Below are 27,428 nucleotides of genomic sequence, written 5' to 3'. Positions count from 1 at the left end.
AGTATTATATTGTTAGTAATTTCATGAGTAGCTGTGCTTGTGTTGAACTTGTAGTGAGCTAGTTTACATGGAGTCTGCCGAGCGTGAAGTGGAGCAACACGCTAGAAAGTAATTATCAGTGGCTTTGAGCCCACTACAGGAGGAGGCGTGATGATGGTGTGGAATGGAAGACACTTCACGTGAAACTGAAGATGAACCTGACCTTCACACCTCCCTCTTCACTACTGTATATCTTTTCCTTTTTGTCTCCTTGCCTCATCTCCTACTTAGTTTACTTCCTCTCTTCCATCTTTCACCTTTTCAGTGTGTGTGTGTGTGTGTTGCGCTGTGGGATAATCCAAGCTTTTGCTGCTCTTTATGCTCATGTTGAGGTCACATGACAACATGGCTGCATCGCGTCCGTCGTCATGTGACCACAATGATAGACTGAGGTGTTGTTTTTTTTTTTACACTGCGGGTGTGTGTGAGTATGTGCATGAACACAGCGTGTGGCAAATATTGTATTGATTGATTCACGAACAGTGTATTTACCTGCTGCTCAGCTCGCGCAGCTTGTGATGTAATCGCGGACACAACCAATGGAGATCTTCTGCCACCTGCTGGACAAGCGAACAACTGAAATCGGCATGTTCTTTGAGTCAGTGCATGTTTGTGTTTATTTATATACTGCTAAAAAAAATTAGAGGAACACTTCAAAAACACATCAGATCTAAACTGGGGAAAAAATGATCTTGAATATCTTGGTGTCCTGGGGGATCTCCTCCTAGATCTGGACCAGGGCATCCATGAGCTCCTGGACAGTCTGAGGAGCAACCTGGCGGCGCCGGATGGACCTAAACATAATGTCCCAGTGGTGTTGTATTGGGTTTAGGTCAGGTGAACGTGGGGGCCAGTCAATGGTATCGATTCCTTCATCCTCCAGGAACTACCTGCATACACTAGCCACATGAGGTCGGGCATTGTCGTGGACCAGGAGGAACCCAGGTCCCACTGCACCAGCGTAGGTTCTGACAATGGGTCCAAGGATTTCATCCCGATACCTAATAGCAGTCAGGGTGCTATTATCTAACCTGTAGAGGTCTGTGTGTCCTTCCAGGGATATGCCTCCCCAGACCATCACTGACCCACCACCAAACCGGTCATGCTGAATGATGTTGCAGGCAACATAACGTTCTCCACGGCATCTCCAGACCCTTTCACGTCTGTCGCATGTGCTCAGGTTGAACTTGCTCTCATCAGGGAAGAGCACAGGGCACCAGTGGTGTAGTTGCCAATTCTGGTGGTCTATGGCAAATGCCAATCGAGCTCTACGGTGCTGGGCAGTGAGCACAGGGCCCACTACAGGACGTCGGGCCCTCAGGCCACCCTCATGGAGCCTGTTTCTGATTGTTTGGTCAGAAACATTCACACCAGTGGCCTGCTCGAGGTCATTTTATAAGGCTCTGGCAGTGCTCATCCTGTTCCTCCTTGCACAAAGGAGCAGATACCGATCCTGCTGAGGGTTGAAGGACCTTCTACGGCCCTGTCCAGCTCTCCTGGAGTAACTACCTGTCTCCTGGAATCTCCTCCATGCGTCCAGGTACCGCAGTGATGCCCTGGTCCAGATCTGGGAGGAGATCCCCCAGGACACCATGCATGGTCTCATTAGGAGCATGCCCCGACGTTGTCAGGCATGCGTACAAGCACGTGGGGGCCACACAAACTACTGAGAATCATTTTGAGTTGCTACAATGACATTTTGGCAAAATGGACCAGTGTGCTGCATCATTTTTTCACTTTCATTTTCGGGGTGTCTTTGATTTCCCCCCTCTATAGGGTGATCATTTTCATTTCTATCAAATTATGTGGCATCATTTTGTTACTAATACATCACCCACTTATTATCAGGAAAGATATTCAAGATAATTTTTCCCCCAGTTTAGATCTGATGTATTTTCGAAGTGTTCCTCTAATTTTTTTGAGCAGTGTACATACTTGTAGATGCATGCGTGGGTGTGCAGGTGAACAGATGGCGAGGAGACAAAGATGCTGAGCTAGCAAACGTTTCAACATGAAACACACGGAAATAAAAACATTAAATACTGTACATTCCGGTGTGTAATATTCTCAAACTTTGAATCCTGCAGTTTATACACCGGCCCTGCTAATATGTGGCTAAAACTACATTTCCCATGGTGCTTGGTGTGGTCATGTTCTAATGTCGTGACATCCCCTATACTTCAGAACTACTACAAATTGTTTAAATATGTAATTCAGAAAAAGCTATTACTAAGATAGCCCATCATAAGGGCAAAAAAGTCCCAGAAACAGCCATAACACGTCGAGAAGACATCATTCTCAGCGTTTGCTAACCCTGTCGCTGTCGTCGCACACACTTGAGTGAGCAACATCAATCACAGTTTATACTACGACCAAAAGTAAAACGTTGGATCTGGAATTATTCAATAAACACCATAAATATACCGCCAGGATTGCTAAGCCTGTTATGATGAATGAAAACAAAAAGGAAATGTTATGATCTGTGGCGCTGTCGTGTTTGACCACCAGTATGCAGAGATGGTGGTGGTGGAAAATAAAAATATTTTGATAAATCAGGTGCCGGAAAAGCGGCTGCATGAAAAACATACACGGAAGACTAGTAGAGGCACAGGCGAGGTACACTTAAAAAATGAAACTGCGCCGTACCTGCGCCTACGCTGGGCTTTTAAACTCACTAATTGAGATTTCGGCCAGCTGTGCACCTCTGGGGTGAAGCGACCGCAGCTTACCCCCAGCAGGAAGTGCAGCACACCAAAATAAGAGCGCAGAGCAGGGAGCGCTCACTCCTGTCCTACGGAACATACAAATAACATATAAAATCAGAGACGTATCTGGATCCAGGAGAATCCACGCAGGTATCCACGCGTTATGATGATCAAAGGCGGCCTCAAAGGTGCCACTGTACAGTGGTTCTTATGAAGTCCAGAGGATAAATCCTGCAGAAATAATAGATAATATCCAGCAATTTCACTAGTGACCCTACTTAAACCTTACGCAATGTACGTAGTTTCACAGGCCTACACATTATATCCGCTGACGTCATTAAACAGAAATTAAATAACCATACATATAAAATATAAATCAAAAGAAAAAAAGGTTGTGTTGTTCTATGGAGATTAATAAAGTATCTATTAATCTCCATTTCACAAGTGACTGTACGAAGACCTTACGCAATGTACATAGCGCCACAGGCTTACACGCATATCCTATCCGCTGACGTTCTTCCTTTTCTTGTTTATGGCGGGTCGAAACCAACGTTTAGGTGCATGCCGCCATTTGTTTGTAAGATGACACCGTGAGTCCGACTGTTCTATTGAGGAATGGCCTGCTGCAATTTCCAATGGGTTGACAAGCTCGTTGTGAGTTTATTCATAGCTCATGATTGGCTCCTGTCAAATAAAGAGCTGACTGGTCCTCACGGACTTGTGTGTGTGACAATATGCCACTTTATGACGTGGATATATGCGGCTTATACACCAGTGCGACTTATATAAGAACAAATCTGGGTAAAAAAAAAATGTTGACGTGCAACCTAACAAATGAATTTTAATCACATTGATAACTCGTTAATGAGCATTTCCTCACTTTAGCTCGCTGCTAGCTGGATTGCTAACATGCTAAATTAGCTGTTCAATGAAAAATGTGTGCCCACCAAATTGTTTCTTAAAGCCAAACACAAAGAATTATAGTACAGTATTACTAGTCGTATTAGTTGGAGTAATAGTGTAAAATATGACTATAAATACAAATGGTGTTTTGGCTAAAAATGTCAATTTCATTGGACAGCTAACATTAAAAATGTTTGCAGTGACTTTGCTAGCTGCTAGCTTTAACATGACGTTGTAGTGAGTGAAGTCGGTGTCACAGTTTCAGTACCACAGTCTACTTCAGGCGTGTGGAGTTGAGTGACTAATGGGGTATATGGGCGAAAATGGCTCAACAAAACCAGGCTTTGTGCTCAAGATGCAGCTCAACAAAACCTAAACTACCCAAACAGAATTAAACGGTGCTGCAACGTAAGTTATCAACTTATTTTGTCAAGTTCGGTTCTCGGTTTTGTGCTCAGTACGCGTTCACATAAAAGGGGTGTTTTGACGTGTTTGACGCAAAAATGAAGCGATCCCTGCCAGTGTATTTTACACAAGATGAACAAGTAATTATTCTGGAGCGTTATGAAGGGTTCAAAAAGAGTTAAAAATTGTCAACCCCAATAGAGCGAGGGAGGACAACAACTGTCTTTTCATCTTTGAATGATGTCTATATTGTTTTCATATTTTACGGACCTCTATATAGAATGTGTGTGCGCATGAGTGTGCGCAGGCTATAAATGTTCTTTTTTTTTTTTTTTTTACTGTGTCGGGATCTACTGTTTCTGTAAAATGACAGTAAAGACTTTTGACGTAAAACACTGATCCGTTTATTGATGGCTGTTTATTCATGGCCATATCAAAATCATTAATTATACTCATTATCTGGGACAAATAAGCACTACGTCCACTGATGAGTTGCATCAGTGTGCTAATGAGACATGCTGTACCTCATGATGACCACTAGGTGGCAGTGTGGATGTGTTATGTGGTGACTTTTCCTTTGTGACAACTTTTGACTTTTTGTTAAAATAAAAAAATGTATTGCAGTTGATTGATTCCTGAGGGTACTTATTCCTCCAGTAAATATTGTGACATAAAAACACCAACATGCTGAGTACTCACACAAGAACTGCTGTGACATATACATCTGCTAACGTCGGCCAAAGTAATATTTCAAATTGCATTTTATTCCCGACGCTCGGCACTAGCGTATTCACTCGGCTGTAGATCTATATCTCTTATAGATGGATAATTTCATCAGGGATTGCTGGCGGATCAGCGCGATCTTGAAAAAAAACGCTCCCGTTGTCGTGCCGCTCAAATTATTCTTGCTCCAAGGTTTACCTGGTTCTCAATAAATGGTGAAACAACACTTTCCTAGCTGATTTTGAGCTAAAAGTCTACCACGGTGATGTAGCCGCTTTAAAAGAGAGCTGCCTTCCTTGAACAGGCAAGGCTTTACACTCAACACACCTCGCTAACCCACTAAACTCGCTTCGCGATATACCCCCTGACCAGGGGTGGACTTACCATTAGGCAAACACAGGCGATTGCCTAGGGCCCCGCGATTTCCAGGGGCCCCCAAACGTCTCATAAAAGCTGGTTATTGATTTTTTTCTTTGATTTTAAGTACACATTACTGTGTTCTGTGTTCATAATTCACGTGCTTAAAACTAAATCCAAATGCGTACTCTATCATGATCATTTCGACGGATGACACTTTATCTAACTCAGAAAATGAGATCATTTTCTCATATTCACACTTGTTAGTGGATGATAAACAATATTTAAAATAATTTTGGGGGGTTATGTAAACATGGCTATGTAACTATCAACTTAAGATGACAGATAACTGTAAGAGCAAAACAAAAGCTGGGAAAAAGTGGCCTAAATGACATACTCACATTTAACAAAAAATAAAAACAAATTTAAAAAAGGATGTGGATGGCCCCAAAGACTAGGTTTGCCTTGGGCCCCCAAATGACTACACACGCACCTGCCCCTAACTCACCACCAGTGTGCGTGCGTGTGTGCGCTTACTACTTACACTTTTGATTGGCATTCCTCTAACCCCGCCCACTGAGATTTCACTTCCTCCTTTCTTCCTGCTGTCCCGCCTCCTCCCAGCTCATACGCTCTACTAGATCATCGACAAAAAAACAGCGAGAGGATGGAGCGACATTAGGTAGCGTGCACGCGCTCGCGCAGACGTTCCATCCTGTCGCTGCTTTGCATCCTCACCTGCAGTGGCCGTCGTGTACGCTCCCTCCCTCCTCCCTCCGGGCACACGCATGCACCTAGCAGCAGTGTCAGCGAGGCGTCGAGTGGCTCCAAGACGGTAGAGGAGCAGCACGACGCGGCCACACGGTGGACGAGCATGACGGTAACCAAGAACGGTGTGCTTGTTTGCGTTCATAAGATAACGTTTTTAACAGACAAAGCCGGGTTGTCGTAGCGCGCGCGCGCGCGTGTGTGGTGTGTTTTACGTGTGTGTGTGTGTGTGTGTGTGTGTGAGAGAGAGAGAGAGAGAGAGAGAGAGAGTGTTGCAGGTAAAAATTACGCTGTCAGCACATTGTCAGGCAAGCACACGCCAGGCGCTGCGTGTGTGCGCTCTTGCCCTGGTCAGCCCCCACTTTTGGTTGCATGTGCGCGCGTGCGTGTTTACACGGCGGTGTTTTGTGTGGGCTGCTATGACGTCACAAGGAGTTTGAATGGTTGGCTTGATTGACAGGATGCTTTTACTTGGATGGGAGGTCACAAAAGGTCAACACAGGAGAAGTGTTGATGCTAACTTCTGTGAGAAGCCAAAGGTCACAGTGTGTCAGCAGAGGTCGCACTCTGACACAGAGAGATAGTAACATGTACTTTGCTTATGCGATTGTGAAAAAAGCGGTGCATAACTCCAGCTGGCAGTTGTATACAGTGCCATGCTAATATGAGCAAACATGCTAACATCAGCGTCGAAGCTAACGCAATGTACCTGATGTGTTAGCTTGCCTGCTAATGACCTTTGACCCTGCAAAGTCGAGCCAAGTCAGGATGACATCATTGTACGCCATGGTGATGATGTCATCAGGCAGGAAGTGGGAAGGCTCCATGTGTCAATCAACATGTAGATGACCTGTCAAGCTAGAAAATAATTTCCAAGTGAATGAAAAAGGTGTCCAAGTGTGCGCTCCTGTTGTGAAAAGACACTCTGACAAAGCTTTGATGACAAAGACTACAAATCCCATGGGAGGCAGTGTGCAGTATGCACATGAGGTTTCCAATCACGCTGTAAAAAAACGACACACTTGAATGCTATAAATTGTTACTATACTTTTGTGTGTGGGACGAGGACAGGGGACAGTGGTCGTGCACACGCCTGATGACATCCACCTTGTTTTCAACCCAAAGTCAGACAGACAGCTCGATAGATAATAGATAGGTAAGCTCTTCTCCCAGCAGGGGAGGACGGGTTTCTTAGTGTGGACAAACACACACATTCCTTTCATCACACCTTGAACACACGCAACCTTTGACCAGTCCTATCAGAGTGAGAGGGGCAAGCAACAGCCACAGCTGTTGAGAGAGAGAGAAATAAGGACATGAAGACGTGAACACAACAAAGCGCTCTAGGTAACACACACACACACACATGCAGAGGGACATACAGGAAGTGACACAGACACAACACTTCACCTCCTAGGATCATTCCTAATCTCCATAATGCTTTGGTAACCTTCTTGCTACTTGCTCAGCTTGCCTTCTGTAGCACCTTACGTCCTAACCAGAGGAGAGGGAGGGTGCTGCCTTGCCTTTTTGTGTGTGTGTGTGTGCGTGTGTGTGTGTGCTAGCTTGGTGAAAGAAGACTAGAATAATTAGTCATATGGTGGTAGTAAGAACATGAACAAAATGCAAAGATGTCTTCATACCTGTTGTATGTCTCCTGGGTCATCCCGCTGGTGTGCTAACAGATGTTCAGATGTTAGCATGTGGATGTGATCAGGGCTCAATCAAATGTGATTCATGACAATTGGTGACATGTAAACAGTAAAGAGTGTCTTCCTTTTTTGCAGCTCGGCCACCATGTCTAAAAACACGGTGAAGAAGCTGCACTGGCGCTCCAAGGTACAACATGCTAACACGCCGCCTGATTAATAACCTAATGACCAGACCTCTGTCTGCCATCTTGGTGCAGGTGCAAGAGAGCTTCGTACCGCTGGGCGGCAGCTCAGGTGAGCTGGGGCTGGCCATCGGTGGCGGGGCCGACTATGGCGAGTTTCCTTTTGTGACAGTGGCTCCCGGGGGCGGGGCCACTGTGGGCGACATCATCTTGGAGATCGGCGGCACACCCGTGTTAGGGATGACACTTGGCGACGTGCGAGGTGTCCTAAACTCCTGCCCTCATCCAATCAGGATAAAGACCGTCTCACCAGGTGGCCAAGGCTAATGCTAATGCTAAGTGTGTGAGTTATTTGCTAAGATGGTGTGTGTGTGTGTGTAGGTTCATCACTGTGCAAAGATCTTCGCCTGTACCTCAGTAAGTGTTTCACGCCGTCCTCCATGGACAGTCAGCTACAGCAGCTCATACGGGAGAACCTCTATCTGCGCGCCGTGCCCTGTACGTGCACACAAACACACACACAACAGATCGCACGATGTGACGCCCTATGTTGACATCGCTCTTACTGACGGCAGGTACAACTCGGCAGCCTCGCGAGGGGGAGATCAGCGGAGTGGACTACAACTTTGTGTCCATCGAAGAGTTCTTCTCTCTGGAGGAGTCGGGAGCGCTGCTGGAGAGTGGAAAGTTCAAAGGTGAAGATGTCCCAGCATGCTTTGCAGCAGCACATCCTCCACCAGCAGACATGACTCGCTAAAATGTCTCTAATGCTTACAGTATGTTCACCACACAAGCTCTTCTTCAGATGTCTTCAATGAGGACTGGGATTTGGCCCAGTTCAGTGGCCGTGTGTTGTAGCGCCACCCCCTTTTGGCAAGGATGCATCAGTATGGACTCTACTAGAACATTCTTGTCCTCTTAGTCCTTAGTGAATGACTAGCTACTTTCACAAGTGTCTCTGGCACACCCTCTTCTCTACTCACTACTGCCTCCAGAGGAGCAAAGTGGTACTACGGAGGGGAAACATCACATAATCATACAGTACATGTATTATTATAGGCCACAAATAAGATTTGGTACTTCATTTACTTTTATGTTACCTCATGTCGTTGTTACTGATCCAGGACGTTGACAAGCGAGTCTTTCTCGTCCAATCACAGGCAACTACTACGGGACGCCCCGGCCCGTTCACATAGGTCCCGACAGTCCACCAATCACATACCAGGAACATCGAAACCTGCTGAGGAAATTCAGGACCAGAAGCAAATCTCTCAGCAACCTGGAAAAAACTGTAGAAGAAGACAACAGTGAGGAGGACAGTGGTCTGTCTGGTACGTGCGTGTGTGCACCTGTCAGTGCCCGTGCGACGCTGACAGACCTATGTCTATGTCTTCCAGGAGGGTCAGCCGGAGCCCTGCCCGCCACGCTACCTCTCAGCCAATCGTGGGAGTCTACATTGGTGAGCGACAATGAAGGACGAAGAGGAAGAGCGCCTGTGGCCGACACGTGGGACGGTGGGGACACCTTCTATGCCGAGTGAGTCACGTCACAAGGTTCATGATGTCATTGTGGCAGACAACCTCTGTTACTTCCTGTTTTCATTTGAAGACTGGTTCCTCGGTTCCCAGCATGCATTGAGAGTGTAGACATAATAGTGACGATGATGATACTGATGATGATGAAGTGTGTCTCTCTCAGTCACATGTCAAAGAGCAGCAGACAGGATCTTCGTGCTCAAAACAAGGAGACAACATCCTGCTTGCAGCGTGAGTGCATGACTTTTTCCAGGCTTTTATTTTTGACGGCCACCTCCTTCCTGTTTCTAGTGTGTGTTGATGGCGCACACGCTCTCAGTTCCAGAGTTCACGGATCAGCCGAGTCAGCTGAGAGGCTTTTCCGTGCACACGCGTCTTTCTAAAGGCCCGCGAGGCTTCGGCTTCAACATTGTAGGAGGAAGTCGAGCACGGGAGTTCCTGCAGGTGTACAGCGTCACACCTGGAGGCCCACCCAGTCTCAATCAAGGTACGTCAGCTGGGATGGGAGCTCCACCCCCTGACCCACCTTTAGGCAATAACCATTCCTGTGTGTTTTCCCCTCCCCAGCTGACATCCTGGTGTACATCAACGACACGTGTGTCCTGGGTCGCTCGCACAAGGAGGTGGTGGAGATGCTCAAGTCGGTTCCGATGGGTCAGAGTGTGGACGTGGTTCTGAGGAGAGGATACCCGATGCTCTACAACCCGGACGGCTGCCCCAAACACAACCTGGATACGGTACGCTGGCCGCACGCCGATTCTACGCGCTGTCACATGATGACTTGACTCCTCCCTGCAGCCACAGACTCCTCCTCCTAAGCAGAAACGCGGGCCGCTGACCTACAGGCACGTGCAGGATGGCAGCAGCAGCGCCTCAGGTCAGCCGAACCCTCGGACATTTCTCCTTCTTCTCCTGCTCGTCTTTGACGGCCTCATGTCGTTGCAGGACTCCACCAAGCCCCGCCCTCCTATTCAACTCAGCCAATGACCAATGGGCTGACGGGTCCACCCACTCCCACTTCCTCTGACCCCCCTGTGGCTCCTCCTTCCGCAGAGAGGATGTCAGCCAATCACAGCGACTCTGACAGCAGCACCCGAAGGTGAGCTAAAGCGTTAGCATGGTTAGCCTTTCATGTGGTTTGGTCCACTAGAGGACGCCATTAAGCTGCCCCGTCCCACCCTGGACAGGTCTTCCGTGATTGGCTACAACAGCAGCACCCTTCCTGTCCTCTCCTCCTCCTCCTCACTCCTCCAGCATCAGAGTTCCAAGTCTTCGGAAAGCGACTTGTCCACATCGACGCTCCCGATCACATCCTCGTCTCACGCGCTGTCCAAACTCGCTCAGCCTGAGACGCCGCCTCCCGGCGGCCCCGCTCAGTGGCCCCCGATGCCACAGACCTGCCTCCCTCCCATGCCGCCTCAGGAAATCCCAACCTGTGGTTTCAACGGGTGCCCGGCCAATCACCAAGTGCCGCCGCAGGGCCCGCGTGGGAACACAGACCTGGCACCCACTCCGACTGCAGGGACGCCCCCCGCGAGCGAGCTGGTGCCCGTGGCGCTGGGGCACTGCGATAGCGGGGGTCTGGGTTTCAGTATCACAGCAGGGGGGCCGGGAGGTCAACTGGCGGTTGTGAGGCGGGTCTGGGACCGCAGGCAGTGCCCCTCCTTGCAGGCGGGGGACACTGTGGTCAAGATCAATGGCGCTGACGTGCAGAACCTCAGCTTCTCCCAGGTCAGACCACCTTGGTTTCCATGACAACATGCGGTGGCGCAATGTCCGTATCGGCCCAGGGAGGGGCAGTGATGCCATGTGTTTGATTCCTCAGGTCCAGAAGGTTCTACAAGACCACTCCAAACAGGGGGAAATGGTTCTCCTGGTTCACAGGCGAGGTGCTTATTGAGTATTATTTTCATTGAATTTATTGATCGCTGACATTTGCCCCTCCCCCAGCTCCTGTGGTCACACCTAACTTGTACAAGCCCCTCCCTTCCTCACATGGCCTGACCAGCCCCCCATCCCAGCCCTCAACTTCTGCCAACTTGCCTTCCCCGTCCTCTGGGGCATTTGTGGGGGGCGTGCCCCCTCTCAGCCAGGCAGGCTTGGCCATGGAGGCCCCTCAAGAAGGACACTTGCCAGCTGCAGGTAACACCCCCACACGGTGCCCCGAAAGCTCCACGTGAGTTGTTTCTTTGGTACCGCCCTCAGTGTGTCTCTGCCTTGTTTTCCAGGAGCGCTTCCCACCCAGCCCCCCAACGGTCCCCTCGTCTCAGGCCTCATCCAGAGCACCAGCTTCCTGGACTCTGTTCCCGTCACCTTGACCTTGGAGCCACGTGACCTGCAGAGGGTGGAGGAAAGTGTGGGGGGGGCCATCAGAGGGGCGGCCGCCAGGGACAAGAGCGGGGGGAGGACCGTGGAGGTGGAGCTTAGGCGGCGGCCTGGCGAAGGCTTTGGATTCGTCATCGCCTCCCAGGAAGTCAACCGTGGCGGTGAGCTGCTCTGCTTCCTGTTTGCTTCCTGGTGAACGTTGACCTTCCGTGCAAACACTGATCGACTTTGACACAAAAACAACAACGAGGGAATTATTTTTGGGAAGGATGATGACGCGTGTCAGGTGGTTCGGGTTGGGTTTAGGAGGCGTGGCCTCACAGATTACTGCACGCACGCACACACACAGTCTATGCGTGAGTTCCTCCCATCTCTAAGCGATGCCCTGTGAAGACTCCGCCCCCTCAGCCAACTGCTTCTCTTCAGCTGAATCACACACACACATACACGCATACACGCTCACACACCGCGGTCCCGGTTCTGGTTCTGGTTGTGGAGTTTTCATCATGTTGGAGCGACTGCAGTCTCTTCTGAAGACAGTCAAGGACTCGAAATGTAAGTCGCTGTGAGTGCGTGCGTGCGTGTGTGTGCGTTGTTCAGAGATCCTCTATGAGGGTGTCTCACTCTGGTCAAACTACACTAATTTCACCTAGTGCAGCATCTCACATGTGATAAGAGGATGTGATGATGGAGTCCTGGCTGAATGTTTTGTGGGCAGAGTCTTGTGACCTTCCTGTTGTTTTTGCGGAATATTACCGTTAATGCCAGGGTTTACCCCGCCTCTCGCCCCAAGTCAGCTGGGATAGGCTCCTGCATACCCCCGTGACCCTCATTAGGATAAGCGGCATAGAAAATGTATGGACTTACACTTCTAGATCATCTCGTTCTGCAGTTGTGTAACACACACCAAACAGTCAGTCGCTGTGTGTGTGTAGTGAAGTGGGTCACGAGTGCAAAGAGGTTCAAACATTCCAGAGCGCTGATAAAGAGCAGGAAGCCTAAATGAGTGAGAGTCAAACTGGGAAGTTAATCTTTTATTTATTGACTTCTTTTATACATCTTTTATAAAGTCTGACTGACTTCACACCATGACAACAGCTAGCTTAGCACAAACACACCAGAAGCAAAGGGAAACTGCTAGCCTATCTTAGCACAGACACAGCGGGGAAAGAAGCTAGATTATCTTAGCAGAAACACTGGATGCAAATGGAAACTGCTACCTAGCGTAGCACAGACACCGCAGGAAAAGGAGCTAGTTTAGCGTCGCAGAAACACCTGAAGCAAAGGGAAACTCACGTTGTAGAGAAAAGAACAAGTTTAGCTGAGCACAAAAAAACGTAAGCAAAACTAGCCTAGCTTTTAGCACAGACACAGCGGGAAAAGAAGCTACTTTAGCGTCGCAGAAACACCTGAAGCAAAGAGAAACTGCACACTGTAGAGAAAAGAACAAGCTTTTCTGAGCACAAAAACCGTAAGCAAAGGGAAACTGCTACTCTAGCTTAGTACAGACACAGTAGTGGGAAAAAAAACTAGCTTAGCTTAGCATAGATACCAGAAGCAAAAGGAAATTTGTCGCCTGGCTTAGCACAGACACCATTGGGAAAAGAACAAGCTTAGTTTATCACAAACGCCGGAAGCAAAGGGAAACTGTTATTCTAGTTTAGTACAGACACAGTAGTGAAATAAACTAGTTTAGCTTAGCACAAATACCAGAAGCTAAGGGGAACTGTTATTCTAGTTTAGTACAGACACACTGGTGAAAGAAACTAGTTTAACTTAGCACAAATACCAGAAGTTAAGGGAAACTGCTAGCCTAACTTAACACAGACATTGGAGGTAGAATAAGTAGCTTAGCTTAGCACAAACACCGGAAGTAAAGGGAAATTGGTAGCCTAGCTTTGCACAGACACAGGAAGTAAAGGGAAACTGCTAACCTAACAGCCCAAAGAACACAGGAAGTAAAGGGAAAATGCTAGCCTAGCTTAGTAGGGAAAATAACTAGCTTAGCCTAGCACACCCACTGAAAGTAACTGAAAACTGCTAACCTCTCTTGGCCCACAGAGCAGAGGTAAAGAAAGGCGGTGTCGTTCTTCAGCAGTCAATTGGTGCTGAAGTTTGGATGTTTTTTTCTATTTTTGGCACAATGTTGCGTGTTGCTCTGTGCTGTCGCTTCGCATCGCGTCAGCTCCTCTCATGTTTTGCGCTGAGCAGCTTCGTGTTTGCTCCTCTACTGGCAGCAACACCATGATGTCAGCTCTCTCTGTGCTCACACTCTTGGGGGGGGAAGATTATTCAGAATGAGGTGAGAATGAGGTGAAAACGTTCCAGGTTGTTCTTATTCCTTTGTGACAGATTTGATGCTTATGTGAATAATGCAGTGCTCCTAATTGCTGCTTGATCAATGATATTTCACATACTACACTGCGCGGCCACGCCCCCATCACGCTGTCGTACAGAACACTTCCTGGATCGATCACCTGTGATTGGCCGATAGGCCTACTCACTGAGCATAGGTTCATGAAAGAAGAAGCTACAGGCAAGTGAGTAGGTGCTAACTCAGCGCACTTTTCTGTAAAGCTGTAGTGAGGTTGCACTGGGGACATTTGGACACTAAGTAAAGACATTAAGACACATTGAGGACATTTAGACGTGTGATATCTCTTAGTAGGTAGCTCTTAGTAGGTCACGTGATCATTGTCGGTTTTGTCCTCCAGATCTTGTCACTCTTGTCTCTGTGTGTCCTTGTCCCTGGGGACTGCTTTGACAGCACCGTGTCTTTTAACTTCTCCCGTCCTCCCCGCAGCTCCTCCCACCTCTCTGATGTCTCACCGCTTTGTGACGGTGAGACGCGGCAGTCCAGCCGCACGCAGCGGACTCATCCAGCCCGGAGACCAACTGGATGCCGTGGAGGGACGAGCGGTGACGAGTCTCCAGCACAGAGACCTGGCGCAGATCCTGAGGAGGGCGGGAAACGCGCTGAGGCTCAGCGTGACGCCACGGCCACGTATGACGTACACACACACACACACACACACACACAATCATTTCATGGCAGAATGCTGAGTCCAAACTTTTGTTGTCCCTCTCAGAGACGGAGGCAGCAGATGTGGACATAGATAACCACTTTCCAAAGGCATCCGGAGGGAGGTCAAAGGTCTGCAGCTGCAGCTAGTTAGCCGCTAATGCTAATGTCCTCTTGCTGTGTTTTTGCTAGCATTGGAAAGTGTTTTTGTTTGTAGGACGAGTCGAGGTTCTACACCGTGGATCTGGAGCGAGGACCCACGGGTTTTGGTTTTTCTCTGAGAGGAGGCAGCGAGTACAACATGGGGCTCTACGTGCTGGGACTCATGGAGGGGGGCCCGGCCCAGCGCAGCAACAAGATGCAGGTACACACGCACAGTGTCAGCACTTCCTGTGGCTCCTTCACAATAAAAGCCAGCGTGTGCTCTCAGGTGTCGGACCAGCTGGTGGAGATCAACGGCGACAGTGCGACGGGAATGACACACAGTCAGGCGGTGGAGCAGATCCGGCGAGGAGGGCATCGCATCCATCTGGTCCTGAAGAAAGGAAACGGCTACGTCCCAGATTACGGTGATGACAATTACGTGACGTCTCCAAAGGCTACTCTTCCTCTTGTCTTTTCTTCTCTTCTTCCACTGCACAACGTCCATCCTTAAAGGAAAACTGCACTTTTGGGGGGAATTTTGCCCATCATCCGCTGTGTTCGTTCCCACGCCACACTACGAGTTGCATACGTGTAACGGATGCCAGCCTGTGAGGCTGTGCAAGTATACGTTGGTAAACCTCACTCCCTCTACCTTAAGAGCTGCGCTGAACACGCGGTCACCCTCAATCACCCTCGGTACGCCACTATACTCTTGCCGGTCGCTGTGTTATCACAACCTCGACACTGGGATCGATTTGCCCACTGTGTCGGTAATGTCAACATTGGGATCGTTCCACCCACCGTTTTTTATGCTTTGCGATTGCATACCTCACTAATCACTCTGTCAAAGTTATTTTATGGCGAAAGACAGCATCACTGTAGCACCCTGCTAAGTTGACTTTATCGTGTGCATTGTGAAGTCCATTAATATAAATACGTTTGGTTCATTGCCTGAAGAATATTGTACTGTATAATGTACTGAATAGCGTTTATTTCAGAATGGAGTGAAGAAAAGGTTAAAGGCTGCATGTAATTGTTGCATATTACATAAGTTTGTTTCATTAAGACTTGTAATTCAAGTTCTCTAAATTTTTGGTTTTATTTTGTAGTTTAAAGATGCTTCCTTACCAGTCACGGTTACACAAAATGTTGTACTCTATGCATTTTTTTCCATACATCATATCCATGTTGCACGTGGGATAAATTATGAGCATAACACGTGCCCGTGCCGGGGATTGACTCAGCACCTTCAGAATGGGAGGCGAGAATGTTACCGCTCGCTGTGACCAGTGTGTTCAGCGGCGCTTTTAAATATGGCCGTTTGCCCCAGAATAAGCTTTTTTTCGTTACTTACTTCGCCATAGTTACACAAAATGTAGCACACTACCCAAGACCTCTCCGATGGTGTGACATACGCACGGGTTTGGTGCACGGGTGGTCCGGCATCAACGGTAGCACAATAAGATGTCATTTTTATAATAATGAAGAATACATTTGGAATAGTAGTTTGGGCTGCTGTGCTTTGCTCGCAGGCCCATAATAATTCCTAAGCTCCCATCCATGAGTTTGAAAGGCTCAAAGCCGGACTTCGCTTTCAAAGCAGTCATATGATTCGTTGTGGTTCAAGACTCAGTATAAATCTGATACGGAATTGAAGAGGAAGACGTAATCTACCTAACAAACATGTATACGTATGAAAATACACTCGATAGCCTATGGAAAAGCTGCATTTTCACGGACGTCCCCGCAGACTCTCCTGATCGAGCGCACACGTAAAGTGTCAGATTTTATCGTCGCCTACTTCCAGGGATTGTAACATTCCTGCCAGGTGTGGGCGTTGTCAGGTTCAAACTCATGTGACACTTGTAAAACACAGCACAATTACAGAAGAGACAAGACAACACGCGTATCTAACGGAGGAACGTACCAGAGTTACCTTCCCACGCCGCTCTGAAAACGTTCTCTGAGCTCTCGCTTTTTATTTGGGTATTCCCTATCTACAAGGTCGTGCAACTCCAAGGGATGAGGTAGCAAGCAGCAGCACAACTGCATTTGTTTTGTCTATGTGTGTGTCTCTGTGGCCGTTATCAGTAATACACGTGTGGTATGAAGCACATCTCAGCACAGCCTCGAAGGACATCGAAGTTAGTATGCGACTGCATACCTGGAGTCAGCAGACACCGTGGCGCCATGAGTCGTCACTTTCTCTGCTGCCGGGTCACCTCTGCATTCCTAAAACAGACATTAACACACAGGCAACACACATTAACACTACTACGATATATGAGTGATAATTATATTGCTGGTTAACTTATGTCCAGTTCCAACAGGCATTCATTTCTGTGTTGCTATGTGAAATCAGTGCGCCCGCTGCTTAAAATGACCAAAATACAGCAAAATGCTGTAAGTATTACATGTTATCATGAATGCGCCTGTTACTACATGATCACAGCATGGATATAAAACCATAAAACCTTGTTGGAGGTTTTCAGAGGTGTTTTAATAGCGGGATTTGTAGGCGGCATAGATGTGTCCCATTACGGGCATGAATTACCTGCCTCTTTTTAGCTGTTTTTATATCTTTTAGAATGCACAGAAAAGAGAAGGACGTGCGTTCATGTCTCACATACGGATTGTGGATGATGTGCAAAATTCCCCAAAAAAGTGCAGTTTTCTTTTAATGAGCCTTAAAACGTCACGCAAGGCTGTTGTCTTTCTACTTCCTGTTCATGGTCTTCCTCAGTGGAGCTGTCCAGCCTGTCACTGTGCATGACCAACTCCAAGCAGGGCGAGCCGTGCTTCTACGTCATCGGACGCACGGAAAACTCGCGGTCGGTAACATTTAGCTGCTTCTTCCTTTTCTGCCTGGCTTCTTCATTTTCATCTTCATTTAGGTGAGGGTGTGTGGACGCATGACATCATCAGTGTGTGCTTGTTTGCTCTGCATTGTCATGACAACACCTCCATGTTGATTGAACTTCTTGTCAAGAGAGATGCTCGCCTTTTCACATAACGTCACAGAACCCTGTGGAATAGGAAGTAAACAATTGTGTAAGGGGACGTTGATATTTGTATTAGCGTCATCAAAAGTCTACATTATATATATATTTTTTTTTTTTTTTTTTTGCATGTTTGACACACTTAAATGTTTCAGATCATCAAACATATTGAAATATGAGTCAGTGACAACACAACTGAACACAAAATGCAGTTTTTAAATTGAACTTTTTATTAAGGCAGAAAAAAAAATCCAAACCTACATGGCTCTGTGTGAAAAAGTGATTGCCCCCTAAACCTGATAAGTGGTTGGGCCACCCTTAGCAGCAGCAACTGCAATCAAGCGTTTGTGATAACTTGCAATGAGTCTCTTACAGCGCTGTGGAGGAATTTTGGACCACTCATCTTTGCAGAATTGTTGTAATTCAGCCACATTGGAGGATTTTCCAGCATGAAGCGCGTTTTAAGGTCATGCCACAGCATCTCAATAGGATTCAGGTCAGGACTTTGACTAGGCCACTCCAAAGTCTTCATTTTGTTTTTCTTCAGCCATTCAGAGGTGGACTTGCTGGTGTGTTTTGGATCATTGTCCTGCTGCAGCTTCAACTAGAGGTCACGAACAGATGGCCGGACATTTTCCTTCAGCATTTTCTGGTAGACAGCGGCATTCATGGCTCCATTTATGACAGCTAGTCTTCCAGATCCTGAAGCAGCAAAACAACCTCAGACCATCACGCTACCACCACCATATTTTTACTGTTGGTGTGGTGTTCTTTTCTTGAAATTCATAGTTACTTTCATGCCAGATATAATGGCACACACACCTGACAAAATGTTCAACTTTTGTCTCGTCAGACCGCAGACTATTTTCCCAAAGGTCTTGGGGATCATCAAAATGTTTTCTGGCAAGATTGAGATGAGCCTTAATGTTGTTTTTGTTCAGCAGTGGTTTTCGTCTTTGAACTCTGCCATGCAGGCCGTTTTTGCCCAGTGTCTTTCTTATGGTGGAGTCATGAACACAGACCTTCACTGAGGCAAGTGAGGCCTGCAGTTTTTTGGATGTTGTTGTGGGGTCTTTTGTGACCTCTTGGATGAGTCGTTGCTGCGCTCTTGGGGCAATTTTGGTTGGCCGTGAACTCCTGAGAAAGTTCACCACTGTTCCACTTGTGGATAATGGCTCTTACTGTGGTTCGCTGGACTCCCAAAGCTTTAGAAATGGCTTTCTAACCTTTTCCAGACTGACAGATCTCAATTCATCTCAGTTAAGTTATGTTTAAGCAGGGACAATCACTTTTTCACACAGGGCCATGTAGGTTTGGATTTTTTTCTCCCTTAATGATAAAAAGTTTAATATAAAAACTGCATTTTGTGTTCAGTTTGGTGTTGTCATTGACTAATATTTAAATGTTTGATGATTTGAAACAATTAAGTGTGACAAAGAAATAAGAAATCATGAAGGGGGCAAACACTTTTTCACACCACTCTGTGTGTGTGTGTGTGTGTGTGTGTATACTGTTTATATATATATATATATATATATATATATATATAGCGAGAGAATGGATGTAAATAGTAGCAGCACGTACATTATAGCAATCTAATTTATCATATTTATTATGTATTGTGTAAAACTATGACAGGAACAACATCAAATTAAAAGCACTAAATCCTAGGTTCCCAAAGTGGGGTACACGTAGCCCAGAGGTACGTGAATAAAAATGAAAAATAATTAGCGCCTAACACTCACAATTACAAGTGCGCTTGAACGCCGCACGGCGATAAACGGAGAATGAAGTTGTTCATTGCTTGAATGAAGCTTTATCATTGGTTGTATGTATTTTTATGATTGTGATTGTTAAACTTTCCCCTTCAATTTGGTATTAAATGAATTTGCAGACTTAAACCATAGCCATCGTGAGTGGACAAAAAATTGAAGCTCAAATTCAACCCATTCAAACAGAAGGATGCCAACATCAGAGTGGAATAAAAGATATGCTGGATGATAATTGATCTATTTATCAGTGCTCATGTGAAACTTTATCAAAATGTGACAATGCAAAATACACATTTTTGGCCTGCAATAACTATAAAAAAAATGATTAAACAATTAATCATGTTCAATATTTGAAGTTACAGTAGACGCCCCTACAACGTAAATAATCCGTTCCGAGAACGTTTACGTTATACGAAGCGTAAAATACATATAAATAGCCTAATCCGTTCCAAGATCTTCCCAAACTCACCCCTTTGGCTCTTCAAAATATTCAAGAAGAGATTTAATGCGTGCAAACTAGTTTAAGGGCGACTATGATGAGGAAGGAAGGTTGAAGGGAGAAGACTGTCTCTAACACAAACTCACGTATGTGCTGTATAAGTCAGCCAATGAGATGAGAGCGTACGCAGTGCCCCGCTAATCAGCCAATGAGATGAGAGCATAGGTGGTGCCCCGATAATCAGCCAGTGAGATGAGTGCGTAGGTGGTGCCCAGATAATCAGCCAATGAGAGCGTGAGGCGTCAGAAGGCGTCACCAAGTGTACTCTGTTAGTCATGGAAAATGTTTCCCTCTCTGTTGCATGAGCTATTCAAATCGAATTTCTGAACTTGCACCGACTTGGCGCTTTACGTTATATGGAATTTATTACGTAATACGATGCAAAAACTTTACATAAATTCTTTATGTTCAGTGGAATTTACATAAAAGGAGGTTTACATTATGCGAGGTACTACTGTAATTCAGAGAAAAAGGTTTTTGTTTTTAAGTGTGCAGGAGTACGGGGTACATGGCTTCAGGTCAAACATCTGAAGAGGTACCAGACTGTAAAAAGTTTGGTAACCACTGCATTAAATGAATACAGACCCACCATCCACCAGTACGAGCCTTAGAATTAGTTTTTCAGAGAGGTTGTGTACCGAACAAATGTGCACATTAGCACTCAATAAGGTCATCAAATCTTACCTTCAGGCATTCCCACATAGTATCAGCATTTGGGACCAAATATGAGGTGAAAGAAAAATGGTAAAAATACAGTATAGTAGTCTGTGCAATGTGGGAGAAAGTTGCATTCAAGGACCGTCAAAAAAAGTAGGACAGGTTGCCGCTCCCAACAAACAAAATAAACATGCAAACCTGGGGGATTTCTAACTCTGTTATATTTGTAATAAAATAATGGCCCATATTTCCAAAATTGATATCCATTTTCATCAAATTTGGTGTAGTTATTTACCATTTTTATTTCTTCATTTTAATTTTGTTTAAATTGTTGTGACTGAAAGTTTCTTGCCCGGCTGTTGGGGACCCCTGCCTTACAGCATGCTTGGGGATATGATGTGCTCTTTTACACATTTGAAAATACTGTAAGAATGACACTTTTCTAGAATTTTATAGAATATTTATTTTAGGGTCTAAGATTAATGTCTACACCAGGGGTCACCAACGTTTTTCCTTGTGAGAGCTACTTTTACAAAATGAAAATGGCCAAGAGCTACTCATTTTTGTAACATTTATTTTCAGAGTTTATTTTAAACCCAAACAAAGCGAATATGCTTGTTTTACCAGAACATTAACACAATGCTGGTGTCCACAACTCACATTTTGTATTTCAGAATGCATTTCTTTCTACTGTTCTTTCATTATTAACTTAAAACCCAAATGAAAAGCAGGCTTGCGGACACCTCATGTGGTCGTGGGGGGCTACCTGGTGCCCGCGGGCAACACGTTGGTGACCCCTGGTCTACATCAACAAATGTAACCGTAAAATCGTATCTAATCGTATCATAGTGTTTGTACCAAATCGTTCGGTTTTGGAAATATGGTTTTTGAAAATGGATGGATAAACCCGTGTATCTATATGCATATCGAATCATCTATCACAAAGAGATTTACAGTCCTAATACCCTAAATATGCATATGCATATGCATATTGTATGGGTGTGTGTGTGTGTGTCGGCAGTCGCTAGTGACGATTTGAGGAAGTGCGGCTAATTGTGTCCCTGTGTCTCTGATAGGCCTTGAGGAAGACTCATCCTCCCACCCCTCACATGAGGAGGAGCAGGAGGCTGTCACCATGACGACCACCCCCTACAGCACACACTGGGGAGGAGGAGACAATAGGAGGAGGACCACCAGAGGAAGCAAACCAAGAAACAGAGGAGGACGACGGCCTCCTGATCTGGACCTGGACCTAGTGGAGGAGGAGACCAAGGAGGAGGAGAGGAGAAAGATGAGAGAGAAGAGGAAGATGCGGAAGGAGGAGGAGAAGAAGAGGAGGAAGATGGGAAAGGAGAAGAGCGACGCAAAGCATTGTGGGAGCTCTGGTGCTCCTCAGCAAGTGGCCTTCTCCTTCCTGATGCCGCTGGATGCTGCTGAAGACCAGCGCCTGTCCGACAGCCAATCACACGACAGCCAATCGGGGGCCGACACAGCACAGGTTTTTGATTGGGGGAGAGCTGGGCTGACGCAGCAAGAGGTGCCAGGCCCCTGGTTGGAGCCCAGCCCACACAAACTCATGCAGGTTCTGACTGGCCGTCGTCTCGGTGGGCGAGGCCGAATGGCTGGACTCTCTCTCTGATTGGATGTCGGCACAGCTTTGTTTTTTAGACATTTAAGGGCTTTTCTGGACAAGAACCGCCTCTTCCTGCATGTGATTGGATGCTGAGGAGCAAACTGGCTGGTGGACGAGAAAAGAGGCGTGGCCAGTAAAACTTTAAACCATATGCAAAGATCTTGGCTGAACTTTGACCCCACCCCTTCCAAGCATGTCAATCATTTTTTAAAATTTTTCTAAACTGAAATGACATTATTATGATGATGACAAAAGAGTATAGAAACTACTTGCTTGCTTGTTCTGGAAAAACCTTTAGAAGTTGAACTAGAGCCATATACACACACGCCCAGTCCTGCTGGCTGTCAGTATTCTCATCGCTACGGTGATGCAGCCCAATGAACAATTTGTTTCTATAGCAACAGCCAATATGGCCGACATCCTGCAGCTGAGTGGTAACAAAGTGCCTCGTTTACTTCAGCCTTCACCCACAAGATGTCTCCCCCCCAACCTTTGTCATGTCCACTTCTTGTCTCTGTGTCTTTTATGGCCTGATGAAACGTTTAACAAATTATTAAACATGTCAGTTTTCTTCTGGTTTGGCTTGAGGAAAAACTACAAGTCCCATAATGCACTGCGATGAGGTCCCACCCCTCTGCTGACTCCTCCCAGTCCTATGTGACTGTCATGACATACTTAATGAAATCTAACATAAATGAGCAGGAAAGGGGATGATGAAAGTGACCTTTTAATGTTAATGAGCGATGCCGCCACTGGCGCGCACGTGTTGTTCATCTACGATACTTTCATTGGACCAATCACAGGCAGGAGGCGTGTCTCCACAGCAGCGCAGGGTTAACGACGCTGTTCTTCAGGGGAAGGTCAGTTGAAAAGTCGGAGGGCGCCGCCTGCAGCCTCGGGTGGGGATGGCCGCCACCCTTCTGAGGGATGGGCAGCTCCGAGTGGTGAGCAGGAAGTGGAGAGCAGAAGAAGTACTCGTGGAGGAGAGCCTGCAGAAAAAGCTGTCCGTTATTGACACGACCCAACCATTAACCGGACGCTTCCTGTCTCTCACTTGCTGGGCGGGGCAGCGCTGCTTGGACGGATAAACCAGGAACTTGTTGAGCAGGTGGATGGCCTGGGGGGAGGAGTCGGGGATGAGCTCCTCCAATGGGATGGCGGGATTCTCCTTGAAGGTGATTTTGTTGTAATCTGGCAAGTCCACCATTTCCTGTAGTTGCATAAGAAACGTCAGGACACCTCCTGCTTCCTGTCTCACCACCTACTCCCCCATCCCACCCTCACATGCTAGAGCAACATCACCATTAAGTGTGTGTGTGTGAGCGTCTTACAGGCCAGGTGTCGCACGTGGGCGTCCCAAGCACCCTTAGTACACAACACAGCTGCTCGATGTCGTTCTCTCCAGGAAACAGAGGAGACGAGTTCAGCAATTCCCCGAAAATACAACCTACTGCCCTGCAACACACACACACACACACACACATGACTGTACGCTGGAACACGTGCTAGGCAGCAGATGGCAGCATGTCACAAACTTACCACAAGTCGACCCCCTTGTCATACTTTCTGGCTCCATAAAGCAACTCAGGAGCACGATACCACCTACACACACATACACGCACACGTTAAAGGAAAGCAAGGTGCAACGCTTGACGAGCCTCACAGGGTGTCACCTGGTGGCCACCTGGTGGCTATACAGACGCTCTTGGTGCTGGCTGAGGAGGCGGGCCAGACCAAAGTCAGCGATCTTGAGGTGTCCTGAGGAGCTAATAAGGAGGTTGGCAGGCTTCAGGTCCTGCATGCGTACAGGAAGTTCTCAGGGATTTTATTGTGAAAGGTGCGTCGGCATATTCAGACCGTGTGCTTACTCGGTGCATGATGTTGTTGTGATGCAAGAAGGCCACGCCCTTCAGCAACATCAGCATGTAACCTTTGACCTGCGCTGTGGTCAGAGGTCGCTGGGAGTTCCTGATGACCTCCGAGAGGTCAGAGAGCATGAAGTCAAAGACCAGGACGAAGCCCGTCCCGTGAGGGAAGACCTCTCTCAGCGTCACCACCTGAGCACAGGCACAAATGGGTGTGACCTCTGACCCCCAGTGCAGCATGTTGCCTCACTCACGTGTTGGTTGTCCTCAATTTCCTGCAGGGCTTTGATCTCCCGCAGGGCCTGGTTGGGAATGCCGTCCTCCAGACGCCTAAGAGCCACCTTCTTCAGCGCCACCGTCTCTCCCGTCTGAAAGCCATGCCAATATTTTTTAGCATTTCGGCGAGTCAGAACAAAGTGTAGTGGCGAAGTGTCACCTCCATGTGTTTGGCCTTGAACACGATGCCATGAGCGCCTTCTCCTACGCGGCCCAGAATGCTGTACTGCTCCATGACATCACCCCATAGGACCTGCGTGACATCACAAGCATCTTAAATCCATCATTGATCATGCTGATTGCATTTAAGTCTACTATACAGTACTCTTTGTTTCATATTCAAGCCCACAAGTAACATTACAACTGCTAGGGGTCCAGATCCAGATATCGATAGCATCCATACCAATTGTAGCATCTGTATTTGATCGATACTAGCTTAATGAGATCGATATATTTCAGATATCCTGGATTTCCTAGGTTTTTTGTTGTGTTGTTCATATTGTTGCATAATTGCTATTGTTGTATGTACTTCCATTATTGTTATCTTGTTAAACTCAGGGAATAAGTTCTTTTACACAGGAGGGTTTTAGGGGCACCTGTACACCTTGAAGATGAAACTTATTTTGCACTTTTGACTTAATTTGCTCAAACAAAATAGGAAAAGTGCGCTGGGATTAGACCGTCGTGAGACAGGTGAGTTATACCCTGCCAATGATGTGTTGTTGCAATAGTAAAAAGGGTCCGTAATAGCATTAGTATCGGCAATAAAGGTCCTGCGTCTACGTGCTATCGGATCGATACACAATTTTGCAGTACCCGTAACAACCACCACTGCCACGCGAGCGTTTCTAACAAGGCATCATCGTCTATGAAGTCAACAGGCATATTCCGGTGTCTGAGTGTTAATGTGGACAAGCAAACGTATTATGTATGAAGAATCACTGACCTTTAGACGACAGAACCACTCCAGAAATGTTAAAATGGGCTACCGTTGCTTTGGTAACCTGCTAGCTAAGCTACCGTCAAGTCGTTGCTGTAAACAACGACATGCGGTAACGTTTTATATACATAGTTGATACATATATTGTGATATAACGTCTTATCCAATCACGGCAGGTTGAAATACATCCATCCAACCATCCATTTTCTATGCCGCTTTTCGTAAAGGTTAAAATACAATCATACATAATTTGTTTAACGAGCTCGCACTGCGGATGTTAGCCGTCAGCCATGTTTGTTTACGTTGACGCTTCTTCTTGTTTTTGACGTGCGCCACGAGAACCTTTTTTTATCTTCTGCCACCTAGAGGACAGAACTATGCGACAGCGTGCATTTGGACAGGCCTCTCCAACCGTTTTTCTTCAGCGAGCTACTTTTACGAAATGAAAATGGCCGAGTGCTGACCTGTCCACAAGTCACATTTTACATGAAAACAACAAAAACTGTTTGTTCATCTGCATCATGTATTTCAGGATGCATTTCTTTCCTGTCTGCAAATTTCATCGCTATTAGAGAGCTACTTTGAAAAAAGCTCTTGAGCGATTGGCGTTTTATTTATATGGCTTGTAAGATTTAAATTGTGCTTTATTCACAAAGCAGATATCAACTAATTGTCTTTATGCTATTTTGTAGTCATTTGTTGCTAAATAGAGGCATCATTTCTGAAATGAACACTTGTAAAAATACTAAGAGTTGAAGAAAATATTCTTTGAACCTTTGGTGAGCTACTCAAAATCAGCTGGCAAGCTACTGGTAGTTTCTATTATATACAACATTTTAATTGACCAAATTGGGGGGTATTCTGCGAAGCGAGTTTACTGAGTTTACAAGCAGTTGAGTGTAAAGCCGGACTTGCCTGTTCCGCGAATGCAGCTCTCTTTTAAAGCAGCTGTATCGTCATGGTAACTTAGGCTAAACTCATAACCTGGCCCCAACTAGGTTATGACCAGGCTTTCAGATTTAAATAGGCTATGGAAGTGCCACCGTTTCACTGTTTAACTAATTCGGAGATGGCGTCACCATTTATTGAGAACCTACGGCGCCCCTGGGGGGACATGGAGAAAAAAAACAGAGAAAAAAAAGATTGCGTCGCTAGACACATTTTCAACCGAGGGAATACGGTAGATACGCTCACTTTCGGAGCCAAGCGTCAGGAATAAAATAAAATATGAAATATTAATTCTGCCAATGTTAGCAGATGTATATGTCACATCAGCCCGTTGGTCTTTTTGTATTACAAAATTTGCTGGAGGAATAAGTACTCTGAGGCATCGATCAACTACAATGAAATACACCAAGGAAAAAGTTGTCACAAAGAAACGTTGACACAATGTCAACACTGCCATCTAGTGGTCATCAGGAAATACAGCAGGTCTCGAGCACACGTCAGTCGACCTAGTTACTTATTTGTCCCAGATTATGAACATTACCACAATTTTCCAAAATCATTGAAATGCTATTCAACAACAGGTTGGACAAGTTTATTAATAAGAATGAATTACACGCGGACAGCCAATACGGATACAGAGCTATGATATATGATATGATATGATATGATATGATATAGATGAATACACGGAAATAGTTGCCAACCGCCATTTAATTTTGATGTTTAAAGTCACTTTTTATAAGAACCACTGTTGTGCTGTTAGTGTAATATAGGTTTCCGCCAGCAGAGGGTGCCACGGGCATCAGTAGCTGACGTCCTGGTGGCCGACGAAGAAAAAGTTGTTAGTCACTACGTGATGAGACGTGTGCAGACACACATCGAAGGTCCCCAAGAATAACCTATATTTCCTTGTTTTGCAGCCTTTGCAAAAATAAATATGTTGCACGGGAGATGAGTTGGCCCATCATTCTCTGCTGTGTTACAATTACAACTTCTACGGCACTTACAGATGAAATTACCAATGCTATAAATTGCAGGAAGTGCACAGCTACAGTGTCTATGGATTTGACAAAAGCATT

At 46.3% G+C, this 27,428-nt stretch overlaps 2 protein-coding genes across 6 annotated transcripts; one reads left to right on the top strand and one right to left on the bottom strand.

The window, feature by feature from the left end:
* Positions 1-5,742: 5,742 nt before the first annotated feature.
* magixa (MAGI family member, X-linked a) lies at positions 5,743-23,200 on the top strand. 4 transcript variants are annotated; one of them, XM_054786935.1, is made up of 22 exons: positions 5,743-6,012; positions 7,688-7,739; positions 7,810-8,047; positions 8,116-8,232; positions 8,310-8,429; positions 8,895-9,065; positions 9,132-9,270; positions 9,433-9,500; positions 9,589-9,756; positions 9,837-10,006; positions 10,068-10,146; positions 10,215-10,368; positions 10,457-11,000; positions 11,095-11,158; positions 11,220-11,411; positions 11,498-11,755; positions 14,398-14,598; positions 14,684-14,748; positions 14,834-14,980; positions 15,047-15,185; positions 17,504-17,591; positions 21,764-21,915. In XM_054786935.1, exons 2-22 carry the CDS (start codon positions 7,698-7,700, stop codon positions 21,768-21,770), a joined length of 3,171 nt encoding a protein of 1,056 aa, XP_054642910.1. In that variant the 5' UTR covers positions 5,743-6,012; positions 7,688-7,697; the 3' UTR covers positions 21,771-21,915. The 4 variants fall into 4 exon arrangements, with proteins under 4 accessions (XP_054642910.1, XP_054642899.1, XP_054642881.1 ...); XM_054786924.1 differs by having other exon boundaries at positions 17,504-17,654; XM_054786906.1 differs by lacking the exon at positions 17,504-17,591 and having other exon boundaries at positions 21,764-23,200.
* cdk20 (cyclin-dependent kinase 20) lies at positions 21,106-26,464 on the bottom strand. 2 transcript variants are annotated; one of them, XM_054786954.1, is made up of 9 exons: positions 26,317-26,464; positions 24,622-24,714; positions 24,440-24,553; positions 24,189-24,377; positions 23,994-24,115; positions 23,860-23,922; positions 23,652-23,775; positions 23,375-23,530; positions 21,106-23,309 (listed from the first exon to the last, which is right to left on the bottom strand). In XM_054786954.1, exons 2-9 carry the CDS (start codon positions 24,694-24,696, stop codon positions 23,118-23,120), a joined length of 1,035 nt encoding a protein of 344 aa, XP_054642929.1. In that variant the 5' UTR covers positions 24,697-24,714; positions 26,317-26,464; the 3' UTR covers positions 21,106-23,117. The 2 variants fall into 2 exon arrangements, with proteins under 2 accessions (XP_054642929.1, XP_054642923.1); XM_054786948.1 differs by lacking the exon at positions 26,317-26,464 and adding an exon at positions 25,408-25,727 and having other exon boundaries at positions 21,114-23,309.
* Between the last annotated feature and the right edge of the window lie 964 nt (positions 26,465-27,428).

The sequence above is a fragment of the Dunckerocampus dactyliophorus genome, chromosome 1 (assembly GCF_027744805.1).
Source record: "Dunckerocampus dactyliophorus isolate RoL2022-P2 chromosome 1, RoL_Ddac_1.1, whole genome shotgun sequence".
Taxonomy (NCBI): Eukaryota; Metazoa; Chordata; class Actinopteri; order Syngnathiformes; family Syngnathidae; genus Dunckerocampus; species Dunckerocampus dactyliophorus.
This window is presented reverse-complemented; position numbering and strand designations above follow the sequence as displayed.